A 16,821-nucleotide genomic window follows, 5' to 3' on the forward strand; every position below is an offset into this window, starting at 1 on the left:
GAGACACCATCCACTGTGGTATTTCTGTTATAGCAGCAGTAGGTGACTGAGACACCTTCCACTGTGGTATTTCTTTTATATCAGCACTAGGTGACTGAGAGACCTTCCACTGTGGTATTTCTGTTATAAAAGCACTAGGTGACTAAGACACCATCCACTGTGGTATTTCTGTTGTAGCAGCACTAGGTGACTGAGACAACTTCCACTGTGGTATTTCTGTTACAGCAGCACTAGGTGACTGAGACACCATCCACTGTGGTATTTCTGTTATAGCGGCACTAGGTGACTGAGACACCCTCCACTGTGGTATTTCTGTTACAGCGGCACTAGGTGACTGAGACACCATCCACTGTGTCATTTCTGTTACAGCACCACTAGGTGACTGAGAGACCATCCACTGTGGTATTTCTGTTACAGCAGCACTAGGTGACTGAGACACCATCCACTGTGGTATTTCTGTTACGGCAGCACTAGGTGACTGAGACACCATCCACTGTGGTATTTCTGTTATAGCAGCACTAGGTGACTGAGACAGCATCCACTGTGGTATTTCTGTTATAGCAGCACTAGGTGACTGAGACACCATCCAATGTGGTATTTCTGTTATAGCAGCACTAGGTGACTGAGACACCATCCACTGTGGTATTTCTGTTACAGCAGCACTAGGTGACTAAGGCACTGTCCACTGTGGTATTTCTGTTACGGCAGCACTAGGTGACTGAGACACCATCCAATGTGGTATTTCTGTTATAAAAGCACTAGGTGACTGAGACACCATCCACTGTGGTATTTCTGTTACAGCAGCACTAGGTAACTGAGACACCATCCACTGTGGTATTTCTGTTACAGCAGCACTAGGTGACTGAGACACCTTCCACTGTGGTATTTCTGTTATAGCAGCACTAGGTGACTGAGACACCGTCAACTGTGGTATTTCTGTTATAGCAGCACTAGGTGACTGAGACACCATCCACTGTGGTATTTCTGTTCCAGCAGCACTAGGTGACTGAGACAACTTCCACTGTGGTATTTCTGTTATAAAAGCACTAGGTGACTAAGACACCATTCACTGTGGTATTTCTGTTATAGCAGCACTAGGTGACTGAGACACCATCCACTGTGGTATTTCTGTTACAGCAGCACTAGGTGACTGAGACACCATCCACTGTGGTATTTCTGTTATAGCGGCACTAGGTGACTGAGACACCCTCCACTGTGGTATTTCTGTTACAGCGGCACTAGGTGACTGAGACACCATCCACTGTGTCATTTCTGTTACAGCACCACTAGGTGACTGAGAGACCATCCACTGTGGTATTTCTGTTACAGCAGCACTAGGTGACTGAGACACCATCCACTGTGGTATTTCTGTTACGGCAGCACTAGGTGACTGAGACACCATCCACTGTGATATTTCTGTTATAGCAGCAGTAGGTGACTGAGACACCTTCCACTGTGGTATTTCTGTTATAGCAGCACTAGGTGACTGAGACACCTTCCACTGTGGTATTTGTGTTATAAAAGCACTAGGTGACTAAGACACCATCCACTGTGGTATTTCTGTTATAGCAGCACTAGGTGACTGAGACACCATCCACTGTGGTATTTCTGTTACAGCAGCACTAGGTGACTGAGACACCATCCACTGTGGTATTTCTGTTACGGCAGCACTAGGTGACTGAGACACCATCCACTGTGGTATTTCTGTTATAGCAGCAGTAGGTGACTGAGACACCTTCCACTGTGGTATTTCTTTTATAGCAGCACTAGGTGACTGAGACACCTTCCACTGTGGTATTTGTGTTATAAAAGCACTAGGTGACTAAGACACCATCCACTGTGGTATTTCTGTTATAGCAGCACTAGGTGACTGAGACACCATCCACTGTGGTATTTCTGTTACAGCAGCACTAGGTGACTGAGACACCATCCACTGTGGTATTTCTGTTACGGCAGCACTAGGTGACTGAGACACCATCCACTGTGGTATTTCTGTTATAGCAGCACTAGGTGACTGAGACACCTTCCACTGTGGTATTTCTTTTATAGCAGCACTAGGTGACTGAGAGACCTTCCACTGTGGTATTTCTGTTATAAAAGCACTAGGTGACTAAGACACCATCCACTGTGGTATTTCTGTTGTAGCAGCACTAGGTGACTGAGACACCATCCACTGTGGTATTTCTGTTATAGCAGCACTAGGTGACTGAGACAGCATCCACTGTGGTATTTCTGTTATAGCAGCACTAGGTGACTGAGACACCATCCAATGTGGTATTTCTGTTATAGCAGCACTAGGTGACTGAGACACCATCCACTGTGGTATTTCTGTTACAGCAGCACTAGGTGACTGAGACACCATCCACTGTGGTATTTCTGTTACAGCAGCACTAGGTGACTGAGACACCATCCACTGTGGTATTTGTGTTACAGCAGTACTAGGTGACTGAGACACCATCCACTGTGGTATTTCTGTTATAGCAGCACTAGGTGACTGAGACACCATCCACTCTGGTATTTCTGTTACAGCAGCACTAGGTGACTGAGACACCATCCACTGTGGTATTTCTGTTACGGCAGCACTAGGTGACTGAGACACCATCCACTGTGGTATTTCTGTTACAGCAGCACTAGGTGACTGAGACACCATCCACTGTGGTATTTCTGTTACAGCAGCACTAGGTGACTGAGACACCATCCACTGTGGTATTTCTGTTACAGCAGCACTAGGTGACTGAGACACCATCCACTGTGGTATTTCTGTTACAGCAGCACTAGGTGACTGAGACACCATCCACTGTGGTATTTCTGTTACGGCAGCACTAGGTGACTGAGACACCATCCACTGTGGTATTTCTGTTACGGCAGCACTAGGTGACTGAGACACCATCCACTGTGGTATTTCTGTTACAGCAGCACTAGGTGACTGAGACACCATCCACTGTGGTATTTCTGTTACAGCAGCACTAGGTGACTGAGACACCATCCACTGTGGTATTTCTGTTACAGCAGCACTAGGTGACTGAGACACCATCCACTGTGGTATTTCTGTTACAGCAGCACTAGGTGACTGAGACACCATCCACTGTGGTATTTCTGTTACAGCAGCACTAGGTGACTGAGACACCATGCAGTGTGGTATTTCTGTTATAGCAGCACTAGGTGACTGAGACACCATCCACTGTGGTATTTCTGTTATAGCAGCACTAGGTGACTGAGACACCATCCACTGTGGTATTTCTGTTATAGCAGCACTAGGTGACTGAGACACCATCCACTGTGGTATTTCTGTTACAGCAGCACTAGGTGACTGAGACAGCATCCACTGTGGTATTTCTGTTACAGCAGCACTAAGTGACTAAGACACTCCCCAGCCCCTTGAAACAAGAACAAGAAATGCACCATCAGGCCACCTTGATTTAATGAAAGATTTTTTTTATACATATAAAAGAGCTTTAGATTCACTGTGGTTGTATTAGTTGGTTGTTTTATTTTAAAAAAAAAAAAAGGCCAACCAAGCACCAGTCAGCTTTAGAAGGGTCCTTAAGTTATGATTTGGTCACTCCGCTAAGATTTACCAAGCTCTTTGGTTAGTCTGCACGTCCCCAGAGGACGTGATTGGGTTCCCAATAAGCACAACTCTTGGAATAGGATATGAACACATCCTGAGGGGTCTGGGGTGATATCAGCTCTACTGGGGTGATCCCTGTGCCACGGAGGAGCAAACCCTGGCCCAGAGGGGCTCTTGTCTAAGAGAGGAGAGGAAGAAAGGTAGAAGGAAGAGGAAGCTGCCCAGCTCATTTCCAAAGAAATTGTAACCTCACACACCCCGTTCGTTTAATGTGTGGCCCCACTGCTGTACAGAAAGGCAGCCAAGCTCAAAGGGACCATGGAGAAAATGCAAATTAAACTCAAAAGTCTCAGTCATTAGAGACAGGAAGGGGGAATTGAGCACAGCAGAGCCACAGATAAACCACAGCTACAAAGAGTACCAAGATGCAACTGGGGGCTAGTCCTGAGCTTCCCTGCAGCCAAGGGGAAGAGAGCTCAAGTGATTAGACAGGCCTCAACACCCAGTAAAGAAAGCCTTCAGCTTTTCCAGGCAAGATAGGCTGTGCCTGGCCCCAGATTATCTTCCCACAAGACACACTGATGAAGAGAACAAGGCAGTCCTCACAGGAGCTCTTCATGTCCCCAGTCCTCATGGCCTGCACTTGGCTGCCTGGGGCCATGGGCCTGGCTGGCAGAGTTGTGGAGAAGGAGACAAGTAAGAGGAAGCCCCTTGGACTCTAATGAACTGTTCTGAGTGACCAGATGGAGGCAGGGCAGCAACTGGAAGATACAAGTATCAGGGCTAGGCCAGGTCTGGGACCTGGGCTGGGAGACAAAATGGTGAGAGTGAGAAGTTTGCTTGGGTAGCAGACAGGGCTAAAAAGAGCCACCAGGAAGGGTCCTGATATCAAGGGCAGCTTGATCCTCCTCAGGAATGTGGCTGCAATCACAGCCTTTAAGGAGACGCCTGCCAGATCTCACTTGGAGAGTCACCTGTGCCTTGTTAAGGCCTCTTTGGACCTTCTTTGGGAGCTTATAACCACCTAGAGGTGGGCAGGGTGGGCTGGGCACTTCTGTTGGGGTGGAGGTGAGGAGATGGAGGCTGAGAGGAGGGTAACTTCTAAGGATCGGGGCTTGGGCTCTGTTCCTTGGAGTAGAAGCTACTGCACCATGGTCTGTGTAGCCCACAGGCAGAAAGCACTTAGGGATGGGCAGACGGATGGATGATGGATGGATGGATGGATGGGTGGATGGGTGGATGGGTGGATGGGTGGGTGGGTGGGTGGATGGGTGGATAGATGGATGGATGGATGGATGGATGGATGGATGGATGGATGGATGGATGGATGGATGGACCGACAGATGGACGGACAGATGGATGGATGGATGGACGAACGGATGGATGATGGATGGATGATGGATGGGTGGGTGGATGGATAAACAATGGATAAATAATGGATGGATGGGTGGATGGATGGATGGATGGATGGATGGATGGATGGATGGATGGGTGGGTGGATGGGTGGATGGGTGGATGGATAAACAATGGATAAATAATGGATGGATGGATGGATGGATGGATGGATGGATGGATGGATGGATGAGGGATGGATAGGTGGGTGGATGGATGGACGGATGGATGGAGGGATGGATGGGTGGGTGGGTGGATGGATGGACAATGGATGGATGGGTGGGTGTGTGGATGGATGGACAGATGGATGGATAGGCGGGTAGGTGGGTGGATGGACAGATGATGGATAGATGATGAATGGGTGCATGTATGGATAGACGCATGGATAGACAAACAGATGAAGGAAAGAAGCACCAGGTTCTGACAGCTAAGGAGCTGCCCAGAGAAAGGAAGTCAGGGAGTCCAAGCAGCTGATGTTGCCACTTGTGTTTGGATACCACCAGCCAGGAAGACAGATGGTCTGGAGGGGCATAAACATGGCCATGAAATGAGCAGAAGCAGGGAGGAAGATCAAGAGAGGCTGAGGATGAAGGGTCCTGGGGTCTTGGGGTTTCAAGGTGGGTGAAGGCCCCAGCCCAGGAGTGAGTGAGTTCACACGGCACTTAAGGATGGGCAATGGGGTCATCTGGAGCCACCTGGGGTGACCAGGCCCCAGCTGGGGTCTCAGATCTGCTCTCCATCCCAGCCCCAGAGCCAAGAGGTTGTAGGGAGCCTCATCCCCCAGAGAGATTTACCCAGGTAAGTCCTTTACCTTTAACGTGCTCGTTTTGGAGCTCAGCGAGGAAGTGTGCAACGCGGTCCGAGGGGATGGCAAAGGAGATGCCAGCTGTAACCTTGAGCGTGTTGATGCCAATGACCTCACCGTCCTGGGCAGAGAGACCAGGCGGAGGTCACTCAGGGAGCCCGGGCAACCGCTGCCCTTAACTTCAGAGCAGGAGTCCCGGCTCTGCTTCATGGAGCTGGTCCTCACTGCAACTCCCCCACCTGAGAAGGTGGTGGAGCCACCCAGGCGCCCTGGACAGGCCGCTCTGAGTCTGCTCATGGGCCAATGACCCCACCTTGTTGCCACATTGCCTCCAAACCCCAGGCTCCTGGAGAGTGTTGCTGGGGAAGCTCACAGCTGGAGCCTTCATCTCACCCGGTGGTCGTCCTGCCCTGAGGAGCAGTGTCTACCGACCAAGGGCAGCCCCGGGCCAGGGTCCTAGTTGCTGGAGCCCAAAAGAAAGCAAGGCTCATCTAGCTCCTCCTTCTAGAAGCTGGGGTTGGGGGCAAGTGGGGCCAAGGTGGCTCCACAGAATCTCACCCCCACCCTGCACCCCACACCTCCACCGAGAAGCTGAAGGAGGCCCCACTCAGGTTCCAGAACTAGCTCCTTCCCACGGCCTGGAACGTGCCTCTTGGACCTGCCTTCTGTCCACAGGAGGAGTGGGGTCTGGACCACCTCCAGGCCAGGCCAAGGGGGCTCTGGATGGGGGCTGCCAGCTCACCAGGGCACCTATGGGGTTTGGGGCAGAGCTTCAAGTCATGATACCCTTTGTCAGTCTGGTCCTGAGTGCCTGTCCCCACCTGGTCCCTGCCTGATCCCAGGAGCTCAGGAGGGGGGAGGACTGAGGGGCTCAAGACTGTGTCCACCTTGACCCTCTGTTTTGCCCATCCCTGCTGCCTGGATGACTTGCAACAGCCACCTCCTCCAGCCTCCTGGCCTCCCGGCCTCCCGCCTGCACTCCACCCACATAAGCTCCTGACACGAAGGTGCTCCCTTCAGCCATGGGACGTGCAAGGTGAAGTTCCATCCCCAGGACTGCAGCCCCCTGGTGGCCTCAGTCCCTTCCACTGCCCCCTCCCCACCAGGCCCTCCACACACTGCCAGGGACTCCACCCCTGAGCTTGGTCATGCCCTTTTCCTGGACCTCTTTCTCTCCACATGCCCACCTGCCCAAAACCCCTCCCTGCAACCAGCTTAAATGCCCTCTCTTCCAGGAAGCCCTCCCTGACCCCACATCACAGTGAATCCCTGCCATTGTCCCTCTAGAATGACCTCCTTTCCCCCCAAGTGGCCCTGGGGTCCCTCTCCCTCTGACTTCCCAATGCTGGGGGAGCCTGAGGCAGTGGCTACAACTGACCCCTCGGTGCCCTGGTCCCAGGAACTCTGAGAAACTTCCTGACCTATTCCAGGAACAGCTCACCTGGGGGGGCCCATGAGCCTAACTTTGGGGCCCAGAACTGAACCAGGGAGGGGTGCTTGGAGAGGGTAGAGGAAACAGGACAAGTCCTCTCATCTAGCATGTGAACATGAGGATGGGGCGGAGAGCAGAAGGGTGGCTGGATCCAGATCCCCCATTCAGGGGTGCTCCTGTGTCTCCCTGCTCCGACCCCCAGTGGGCATGTGGCCCCTGTGGCTGTGTGTTCAGAGGTCCCTTACTCCTCTGCTGCCAACAACACCCCTGCAGTACAGCTGGCAGCACGCACCTGCCTCAGGACCTTCTCCCCAGCCTCCCACCCAGCCACCTTCTCACCGTTGAGAAGGCTCGAAGGCCAAGTGCTGGATCCCCAGACCTGCCCCCCATCTCAGGTGAGCAAAGCCCAGGGAGCCAGAGGTGCCGGCCCCTGTGGGAACTTACCAGATTCACCAGTGGTCCTCCGGAGTTCCCGAACTGCAAGAGGGAAAACAGACATTAGCCGCATCACGACTCAAGACAGGGCTCAGCAAAGGTCCGGAGTGTGGACGTGCAAATGAACTAACCCTCAACAATGACAACGGTCACCCTGTACTGTGTACCAGTCCCCTCTGGAGGGGCATCCCCCCACTTATTATTTCAGAGCAGAGCCCAGAGAGATGCGGATGGGACCCAGGGCACACTGCTGGGAGGCAGGAATGGGGCCAGTGCATTGTCTCCTCCTGTGAGGGGTTATGGTCTGGCTTGCCACCACACCAATCCCGTGGAGACCCAAGTGCATCTGAGGAGGGCTGGGGGCTCCACTTCACAGGCCTCTCCAAGGGGCCAGGCATCAGACCTCAAGTGCTGACTTTCTGGGGACCTAACACCCTGTCCACCTGCCCTGGGGGCCCTACTGTCCATTTCCAGGGGAAGAGCATGTGTCAGTAGTCCTGGGCTGCACAGACTTGCTAGCACCTTGGGCATGTAATCTCAGCCCCCAGGTCCATCTTCCCAGCTGCTCCCCATGGTGCCCTTTAGTGCCTAGCACTCTACAGACATACACTGAGTCCTTGGTAATATAGCTGGGGGCCAGGGGCTCTGAGCATTATAGGTGACCTGCTGTGTGCCAATCACTGGGACACAGAGATGGACTTGCTGTCCTGACCCTGCTCCATCGAAAACCCTACACCCCTCCTCCAATGTCACCATGACTCCCCTCGAGAAGTTTGTCAGCAAAATAAGAGCAAGAAAGTTGCCCACCCACCCCTTAGCCCATGTGGTCGATTAACACTTCCATCTATCACCCATTTATCCTTCCATCCATCTATCCATCCTATCATCCATCCATCCACCTTTCCTTTTTTCCTTCCATCCATCCAGTCATCTCTCTATTCATACACCCCACCATCATCCATTCATCTGCATCCATCCAGCCAGCCATCCATCCATCCACCCACCCACCCACCATTCCATCTATCCATCCATCCACCCACCCACGCACCCACCCACGCACCCATCCATCCATCCATCATCCATCCGTCCATCCGTCCATCCATCTGTCCATCCGTCCATCCATCCATTATTTATCCATCATCCATCCATCCATCATCCATCCGTTCGTCCATCTGTCCGTCCGTCCATCTGTCCGTCCATCCGTCGGTCCGTCCATCCATCCATCCATCCATCCATCCATCCATCCATCCATCCATCCATCCATCCATCCTTCCTTTTTTCCTTCCATCCATCCACTCATCTCTCTATTCATACACCTCACCAACATCCATTCGTCTGCATCCATCCATCCGGCCATCCGCCTACCCACCCACCCATCCACTCATCCATCCATTAGTCTGCCCATCCACCCACCCATCCATCCATCTATTAATCTATCCATTCATCCATCCATCGACCATCCACCATCCATCCATCCATTCATCTACCCATCCACCACAAAGGTGATCGTTAATGTGACAGTTGGTTAGGAAATCACAAAGCTCAATGCCAGTATAAGGGATTAATTATTCCTCTCCTTTTTATGGTCTGGTAAAGAGGCTGAGTGGCAGCAGAAAGAGGAGTTTGGTGAGAAGTGGCTGTAAGAATGGGATCTGTGACAAGCTGCCTGCCCAGCTCCAGGGCCCTCACTCTAACTTCACGCACAATCTCCTATCATCTCCCAGGGTGAGGGTGCTTGGCTTGTTGTCCTCCGGGGGAGGAAGTGGCCAGGTGGCAGGATTGAAGCTTCACCCTGCCCTCAGCTCCTGTCTTGAAGCTCTTTCCACAGGAACTCTAATCACTGCAGAAATACACAGCTTCAAAGAGCTGCTGAGTTTTCTCCCCCAACACTGAAGGGCTTCATTACCAGTCCCACTTTACAGACAAGAAAGCTGAGGCTCAGAGTGATTCAGCAGGCAGCCTTGTCAGATGATTGGACTGATGTGACCCAGGGCCCTCTGCGCTAAGCTGTCCCACCTCAGAGGCTCATGGCAGACATGCTGGGGGGCTCCACCACTGGCGGGGTAGCTGGCATGGGGGCTGGGTGATGGGGGGTGGAGCTATTTCTTGTCCCACCTGCCTCGTGGCTTAAAGACTAATGCTTCCAGCAGAGCACTGAAACCACCACAAACCCTGAGATACACATGCTGGAGCATGGGCCAAGGGTGCCCCAGACATGTCATTTTGATAATAACAGTAATAAATGTTGACAGATGTGAACTTAGAAAAGGCACTCAGGGTGGTGGCCACACCTCAGTGTCTCCAGGGCTGTCCTGGGTCTGGGCAGGAGCCAGGAACCCGCAGGGCACCCCCAGGAGCCGTGGGGGGTGGGGGGGAGGAGTAGTCCCCAGAAGTTAGGTCTCCACTCAGCGTAAAGAAAGAACTTTCTATCAAGCAGACAGGTCAAGGAATGAACAGGCTCTGGGGACAGTGCGCAGGGTCAGGGGACAAGGAACAGACCTTGGGGAGAGGGTGCAGGGTCTATGGACAGGGTACAGGCCCTGGGTACAGGGCACAGGGTCAGGTGACAGTGAGCAAGGTCAGGGGACAGGGAGCAGAGTCAGGGGACAGGGTGCAGGGTCAGGGAACAGGGAGCAGGATCATGGGCAGGGAGCAGGGTCAGGGGACAAGGCACAGGCCTTGGGGACAGGGTGCATATTCTGGGGACATGGCACAGTGTCAGGAGACAGAGCTCAGGGTCAGGGGACAGGGCATAGGGTGAGGGGACAGAGAACAGCATCTGGGGATGGGGCACATGACCTGGGGACAGGGTGCAGGCTCAGGGTACAGGGCACAGGCCTTGGGGACAGGGTACAGACCCTGGGGACAGGATGCAGGGTCTGGGAACAGGGCATAGGTCCAGGGGACAGGGGACAAGGTCTGGGGACAGGGCACAGCCCCGTAACTGCGGGAATCAGCAGAGCCAGGAGGATTGGGGCGGGGCAGGCAGGGGCCCCAGTGGCTCTGTAGACAGGGGGAAACTCACGTTGATGATGGCGTCTGTCTGGATGTAGTCCATGTCCGAGTCCTGCAGGCCCAGCTCCTTGCCGTCCCGCTGGGCTGCGCTAACAATGCCAGTGGTTACCGTGTTCTGCAGGGCGAAGGGGCTGCCAATGGCCACCACAAACTCCCCGGGGCGCAGATCTGCCGAGTGGCCCAGCACCAGAACAGGAAGCTTTCTCTGGGGGAGAAGGAGGGAGGGCATGGGGTGGGGACTAGACCACAGTGAGACCCTGGCCGGGCCCCTGGTGGGCTGTCCCAGAGGAGGTAGGAGCCACTCTATGAAGCTGGCAGCGGCAAAGGCAGGGGAGAGTCACTGGTGCAGACCGGGGCCAGGTGGCCTCCACTGACCCGCAGAGGGGCAGAGAGACCGCGGGACCAGTCTCAGCTCCACCAATGACCGGGGACCTGCCCGTATCTGTATCTATCACAGGGCAGGTGCACACAGGGTCTAAGGGTTTGGCCCAGGGTCACTGAGTCCAGGGGCTCTTAACAGCCTTGGCCCTGGGAGCCCTGAAATCTGATTAAAGCTATGGATACCCCTCCTCCAACACGTGCCTGCAGGCAAACTGATGTACACAGCTGAGGGGCTGACAGGGCCCTGGGAGCCAGCTTAGGGCCCTGGGAGCCCAGCCTCACCTGACCACCCAGCAAAGAGAGGCCCAGAGGGCAATGACTGCACCAAGATCTGCCACTCACCCCTACACAGTCCACTCTTATTGTCACATGGAGCCAGCGGAGTCATCTGTCTGTCTGTTTGACTTGCCTCCCTGTCGAAAGGCACTGATACACGCACGGTGGCTATGGAGACCCTGGTGACAGTAAGCTCCAGGTGGCACCGCCATTAATGTCCCGGTTTTGACGTCGCACCAGTTACCGAAGGTGTTACCTTTTGGGGGGACCTGAGGGAAGAATACCTGGGGCTTCTTTCACTAAGCCGCAACTTCCTGGGCATCTCTAAGGGGTTCCAGATGGACAGCTTCTAAATAGGCGCTGGAGGAGGACCGTGGCCAGATCGCAGCCACGTGATTTCACGCCTGGGCCCTCTGGATGGCCACAGCTCCTTCTCAGCAAGCCAGCATTTCCCTCCTACTTCATGCCACCATGTCATAAATGAGCTGTCTCTTTTTTACAATTATTTATTTATTGTGCTTTAGGTGAAAGTTTACAAATCAAGTCAGTCTCTCATACAAAAAGTTATACACACCTTGCTATGTACTCCTACCTGCTCTCCCCCAAATGAGACAGCACACTCTTCCTCTCCACCCTGTATTCCCCGTGTCCATTCAACCAGCTCCTGTGCCCCTCTTCCTTCTCATCTCACCGCCAACATAGTCTCATGTGTCTACTTGAGCCACGGAGTCCACTCCTCACCAGTATCATTGTCTATCTTATAGTCCAGTCCAATCCCTGTATGTAGAGTTGGCTTCAGGAATGGGTCCAATTTTGGGTTAACAAAGGGTCTGGGAACCATGACAGTCAGAGTCCCTCCAGTCTCTGCCAGACCTTAAACCTGGTCTTTTTATGAGAATGTGAGAGCTCCATCCCACTGTTCTCCGGCTCCATCAGGGATTTTCTGTTGCGTTCCCTGTCACACCAGGGCAGTGATCGGTGGTAGCCAGGCACTGTCTAGCTCTTCTGGTCTCAGGCTGATGGAGTCTCTGGTTTACGTGGCCCCTTCTGTCTCTTGGGCTCATCTTTACCTTGTTTCTTTGGTGTTCTTCATTCTTCTTTGCTCCAGGTAGGTTGAGACCAACTTATGCACCTTAGATGGCAGCTTGCTAGTGTTTAAGACCCCAGACGCCTCTCACCAAAGTGGGATGCAGAACGTTTTCTTAATACATTTTGTTATGCCAATTGACCTAGATGTTCCCTGAAACCACGGTCCCCAGGCCCCCGTCCTTGGTACTCCGGCCTTCGAAACGTTTGGTTGTATTCAGGAAACTTCTTTGCTTTTCGTTTAGTCCAGTTGTACTGACTTGCCTGTGTTGTGTGTTGCCCTTCCGTTCACCTAAAATAATTTTTGTCTACTATCTAGTTAGTGAATATCCCTCTCCCTCCCTCCCCATCCTCATAACTATCAAAGAATATTTTCTTCTGTGTTTAAACTTTAGAGTTCTTGTAATAGTGGTGTCATACAATATTTGTCCTTTCTCAAAGGACTAATTTCACTCAGCATAATGTCTTCCAGATTTCTCTATGTTATGAATTGTTTCACAGATTCCTCACTGTTCTTAATCGTTGCATAGTATCCCATTGTGTGAATATACCATAGTTTATTTATCCATTTATCTGTTGATGGGCACCTTGGTTGCTTCCATCTTCTTGCTATTGTAAACAGTGCCGCAGCGAACATGGGTGTGCATATACCTGTTCGTGTGAAGGCTCTTCTCTCTTTAGGGCATATTCCAAGGAGTGGAATTGCTGGGTCGTATGGTAGTTAGGAAACCCTGGTGGTGTAGTGGTTAAGTGCTACAGGTGCAAACTAAAGGTTCGGCAGTTCCGATCCACCAGGCTCTCCTTGGAAACTCTACGGGGCAGCTCTACTCTGTCCTGTACAGTAGCTATGAGTTGGAATCGACTCGACAGCACTGGGTTTGGTTTTTTTGGTTTTTATGTTAGTTCTATTTCTAGCTTTTTAAAAAAAAAAAAAATTTTTTTTTCTTTTTTTTTAAGGAAGCGTCAAATCGATTTCCAAAGTGGTTGTACCATTTTACATTCCCACCAGCAGTGCATAAGTGTTCCAGTCTCTCCACAGACTCTCCAACATTTACTATCTTGTGTTTTTTGGATTAACGCCAGCCTTGTTGGAGTGAAATGGAATCTCATTGTAGTTTTGATTTGCATTTCTCTAATGGCTAATGATCGTGAACATTTCCTCCTGTATCTGTTAGCTACCTGAATGTCTTCTTTAGTGAAGTGTCTGTTCATACCCTTTCCCCATTTTTTAATTGGGTTATTGTCTTTTTGCGGTTGAGTTTTTGCAGTATCATGAGGATTTTAGAGATCAGGTGCTGATCAGAAATGTCATAGCTAAAAACTTTTTCCCAGTCTGTGGGCAGTCTTTCTACTGTTTTGGTGAAGTCCTTGGATAAGTATGGGTGTTTGATTTTTAGGAGCTCCCAGTTATCTGGTTTCTCTTCTGCATTGTCAGTAATGTTCTGTATACTGTTTATGCCATGCATTAGGGCTCCTAGCATTCTCCCTATTTTTTCTTCCATGATCTTTATCGTTTTAGATTTTACATTTAGGTCTTTGATCCATTTTGAGTTAGTTTTCGTGCATGGTGTGAGGTATGGGTCTTGTTTCATTATTTTGCAGATGGATATCCAGTTATGCCAGCACCATTTCAAGATCTATCCTGAAGTACAACACTGTCAGTGATAGAATAACATCCATATGCCTACAAGGAAGACCAGTTAATACGACTATTATTCAAATTTATGCACCAACCACTAAAGGCTAAAGATGAAGAAATTGAAGATTTTTACCAACTTCTGCAGTCTGAAATTAATCAAACATGCCATCAGGATGCAATGATAATTACTGGTGATTGGAATGTGAAAACTGGAAACGAAGATGGATCGGTAGTTGGAAAATATGGCCTTGGTGATAAAAATGATGCCAGAGATCAAATGACAGAATTTTACGAGACCACTGACTTCTTCATTTCAAACATCATTTTTCACCAGCATAAACAGTGACTCTACACATGGACCTTGCCAGATGGAGTACACAGGAATCAAATCGACTACATCTGTGGAAAGAGACAACTGAAAAGCTCAATATCATTAGTCAGAACAAGGCCAGGGGGCTACTGTGGAACAGGCCATCAAATTGCTCATGTGCAAGTTCAAATTGAAACTGAAGACAATTAGAATAAGTCCATGAGAGCCAAAGCACAACCTCAAGGATATCCTACCTGAATTTAGAGACCATCTCAAGCATAGATTTGACGCGTAGAACACTAACAACCGAAGATCAGATGAGTTGTGGAATGACATCATACACGAAGAAAGCAAGAAGTCATTAAAAAGACAGGAAAGAACCAACAAAAAGAACATCGAAGAGGAAATCACCAAATCAATGCCATTTACAGTAGTCCCCAGAAGATAAAATACTTAGGAATAAATCTTACCAGAGATGTAAAAGACTTACACAAAGAAAACTACAGTACACTCCTGCAAGAAACCAAAAGAGACTTACATAAGTGGAAGAACATACCTTGCTTATGGATAGGAAGACTTAACATTATAAAAATGTCTATTCTACCAAAAGCGATCTATACATTTAATGCAATTCCGATCAAAATCCCAATGACATTTTTTAATGAGATGGAGAAACAAATCACCAATTTCATATGGAAGGGAAAGAGGCCCCAGATAAATAATGCATTACTGAAAAAGAAGAACAAAGTGGGAGGCTGCACTTTACCTGATTTTAGAACCTATTATACCGTCACAGTAATCAAAACAGCCTTGTACTGGTTCAACAACAGATACATGGACCAAAGGAACAGAATTGAGAATCCAGACATAAATCCATCCACATATGAGCAGTTGATATTTGACAAAGGCCCCAAAACAGTTAAATAGGGAAAAGACAGTCTTTGTAACAAATGGCTCTGGTATAACTGGATATCCATCTGCAAAACAATGAAACAAGACCCATACCTCCAAGCACAAGAACTAACTCAAAATGGATCAAAGGCCTAAATATAAAACCTAAAACGATAAAGATCATGGGAGAAAAAATTGGGACAACGTTAGGAGCCCTAATACATGCAATAAATAGTATAGAAAACATTACAAAGAATGTAGAGAACTGGGAGCTCCTAAAAATCAAACACTTATGCTCATCCAAAGACTTCACCAAAAGAGTAAAAAGACTGCCCACAGACTGGGAAAAACTTTTTAGCTATGACATTTCTGATCAGTGCCTGATCTCTAAAATCTACATGACACTGCAAAAACTCAAAAGCAAAAAGACAAATAGGCAAATCAAAAAATGGGCAAAAGATATGAATAGACACTTCACTAAAGAAGACATTCAGGTAGCTAACAGATATATGAGGAAATGTTCACGATCATTAGCCATTAGAGAAATGCAGATCAAAACTACAATGAGATTTTGTCTCACTCCAACAAGGCTGGCATTAATCCAAAAAACACAAAATAGTAAATGTTGGAGAGGCTGCGGAGAGATTGGAACTCTTATACACTGCTGGTGGGAATGTAAAATGGTACAACCACTTTGGAAAGCGATTTGGCGCTTCCTTAAAAAGTTAGAAATAGAACTACCATACGATCCAGCAATCCCATTCCTTGGAATATATCCTAGAGAAATAAGAGCCTTTACACGAACAGATATATGCACACCCATGTTTACTGCAGCACTGTTTACAATAGTAAAAACATGGAAGCAACCAAGGTGCCCATGAACAGATGAATGGATAAATAAATTATGGTATATTCACACAATGGAATACTATGAATTGATAAAGAACAGTGAGGAATCTGTGAAACATTTCATAACATGGAGGAACCTGGAAGGCATTATGCTGAGTGAAATTAGTCAGTTGCAAAAGGACAAATACTGTATAAGACCACTATTATAAGAACTTGAGAAAGAGTTTACACTGAGAAGAAAACATTCTTTTGTGGTTATGAGAGGGGGGAGGGAGGGAGGGAGGGTGGGAAGGGGTGTTCACTAATTAGATAGTAGATAAGAACTACTTTAGGTAAAGGGAAAGACAGCACACAGTACATAGTAGATAATAGATAGTAGATAAGAACTACTTTAGGTGAAGGGAAAGACAACACGCAATACAGGGGAGGTCAGTTCAACTGGACTAAACCAAAAGCAAAGAAGTTTCCTGAATAAACTGAATGCTTTGAAGGCCAGCGTAGCAGGGGCAGGGGTCTGGGGACCATGGTTTCAGAGGACATCTAAGTCAATTGGCATAATAAAATCTGTTAACAAAACATTCTGCATTCCACTTTGAAGAGTGGTGTCTGGGGTCTTAGACGCTAGCAAGCAGCCGTCTAAGATGCATCATTTGGTCTCAACCCACCTGGATCAAAGGAGAATGAAGAACACCAAGGACACAAGGCAATTATAAGCCCAAGAGACACAAAGGGCCACATG

General features: G+C 49.4%; 1 protein-coding gene across 2 annotated transcripts in view; it reads right to left on the minus strand.

Moving 5' to 3' along the window:
- HTRA3 (HtrA serine peptidase 3) overlaps nt 1-16,821 on the minus strand; it is a 57,915-nt gene that overhangs the window by 15,632 nt on the left and 25,462 nt on the right. For both annotated transcript variants that reach the window (XM_064286192.1, XM_064286191.1), the window contains exons 4-6: nt 10,661-10,855; nt 7,645-7,677; nt 5,775-5,889 (exon numbers count right to left, since the gene is read on the minus strand). In XM_064286192.1, coding sequence (XP_064142262.1) covers nt 5,775-5,889; nt 7,645-7,677; nt 10,661-10,855 — 343 coding nt within the window. The remainder of the gene's footprint in view (nt 1-5,774; nt 5,890-7,644; nt 7,678-10,660; nt 10,856-16,821) is intronic.

The sequence above is a fragment of the Loxodonta africana genome, chromosome 5, assembly GCF_030014295.1.
Source record: "Loxodonta africana isolate mLoxAfr1 chromosome 5, mLoxAfr1.hap2, whole genome shotgun sequence".
In the NCBI taxonomy this organism is placed as follows: Eukaryota; Metazoa; Chordata; class Mammalia; order Proboscidea; family Elephantidae; genus Loxodonta; species Loxodonta africana.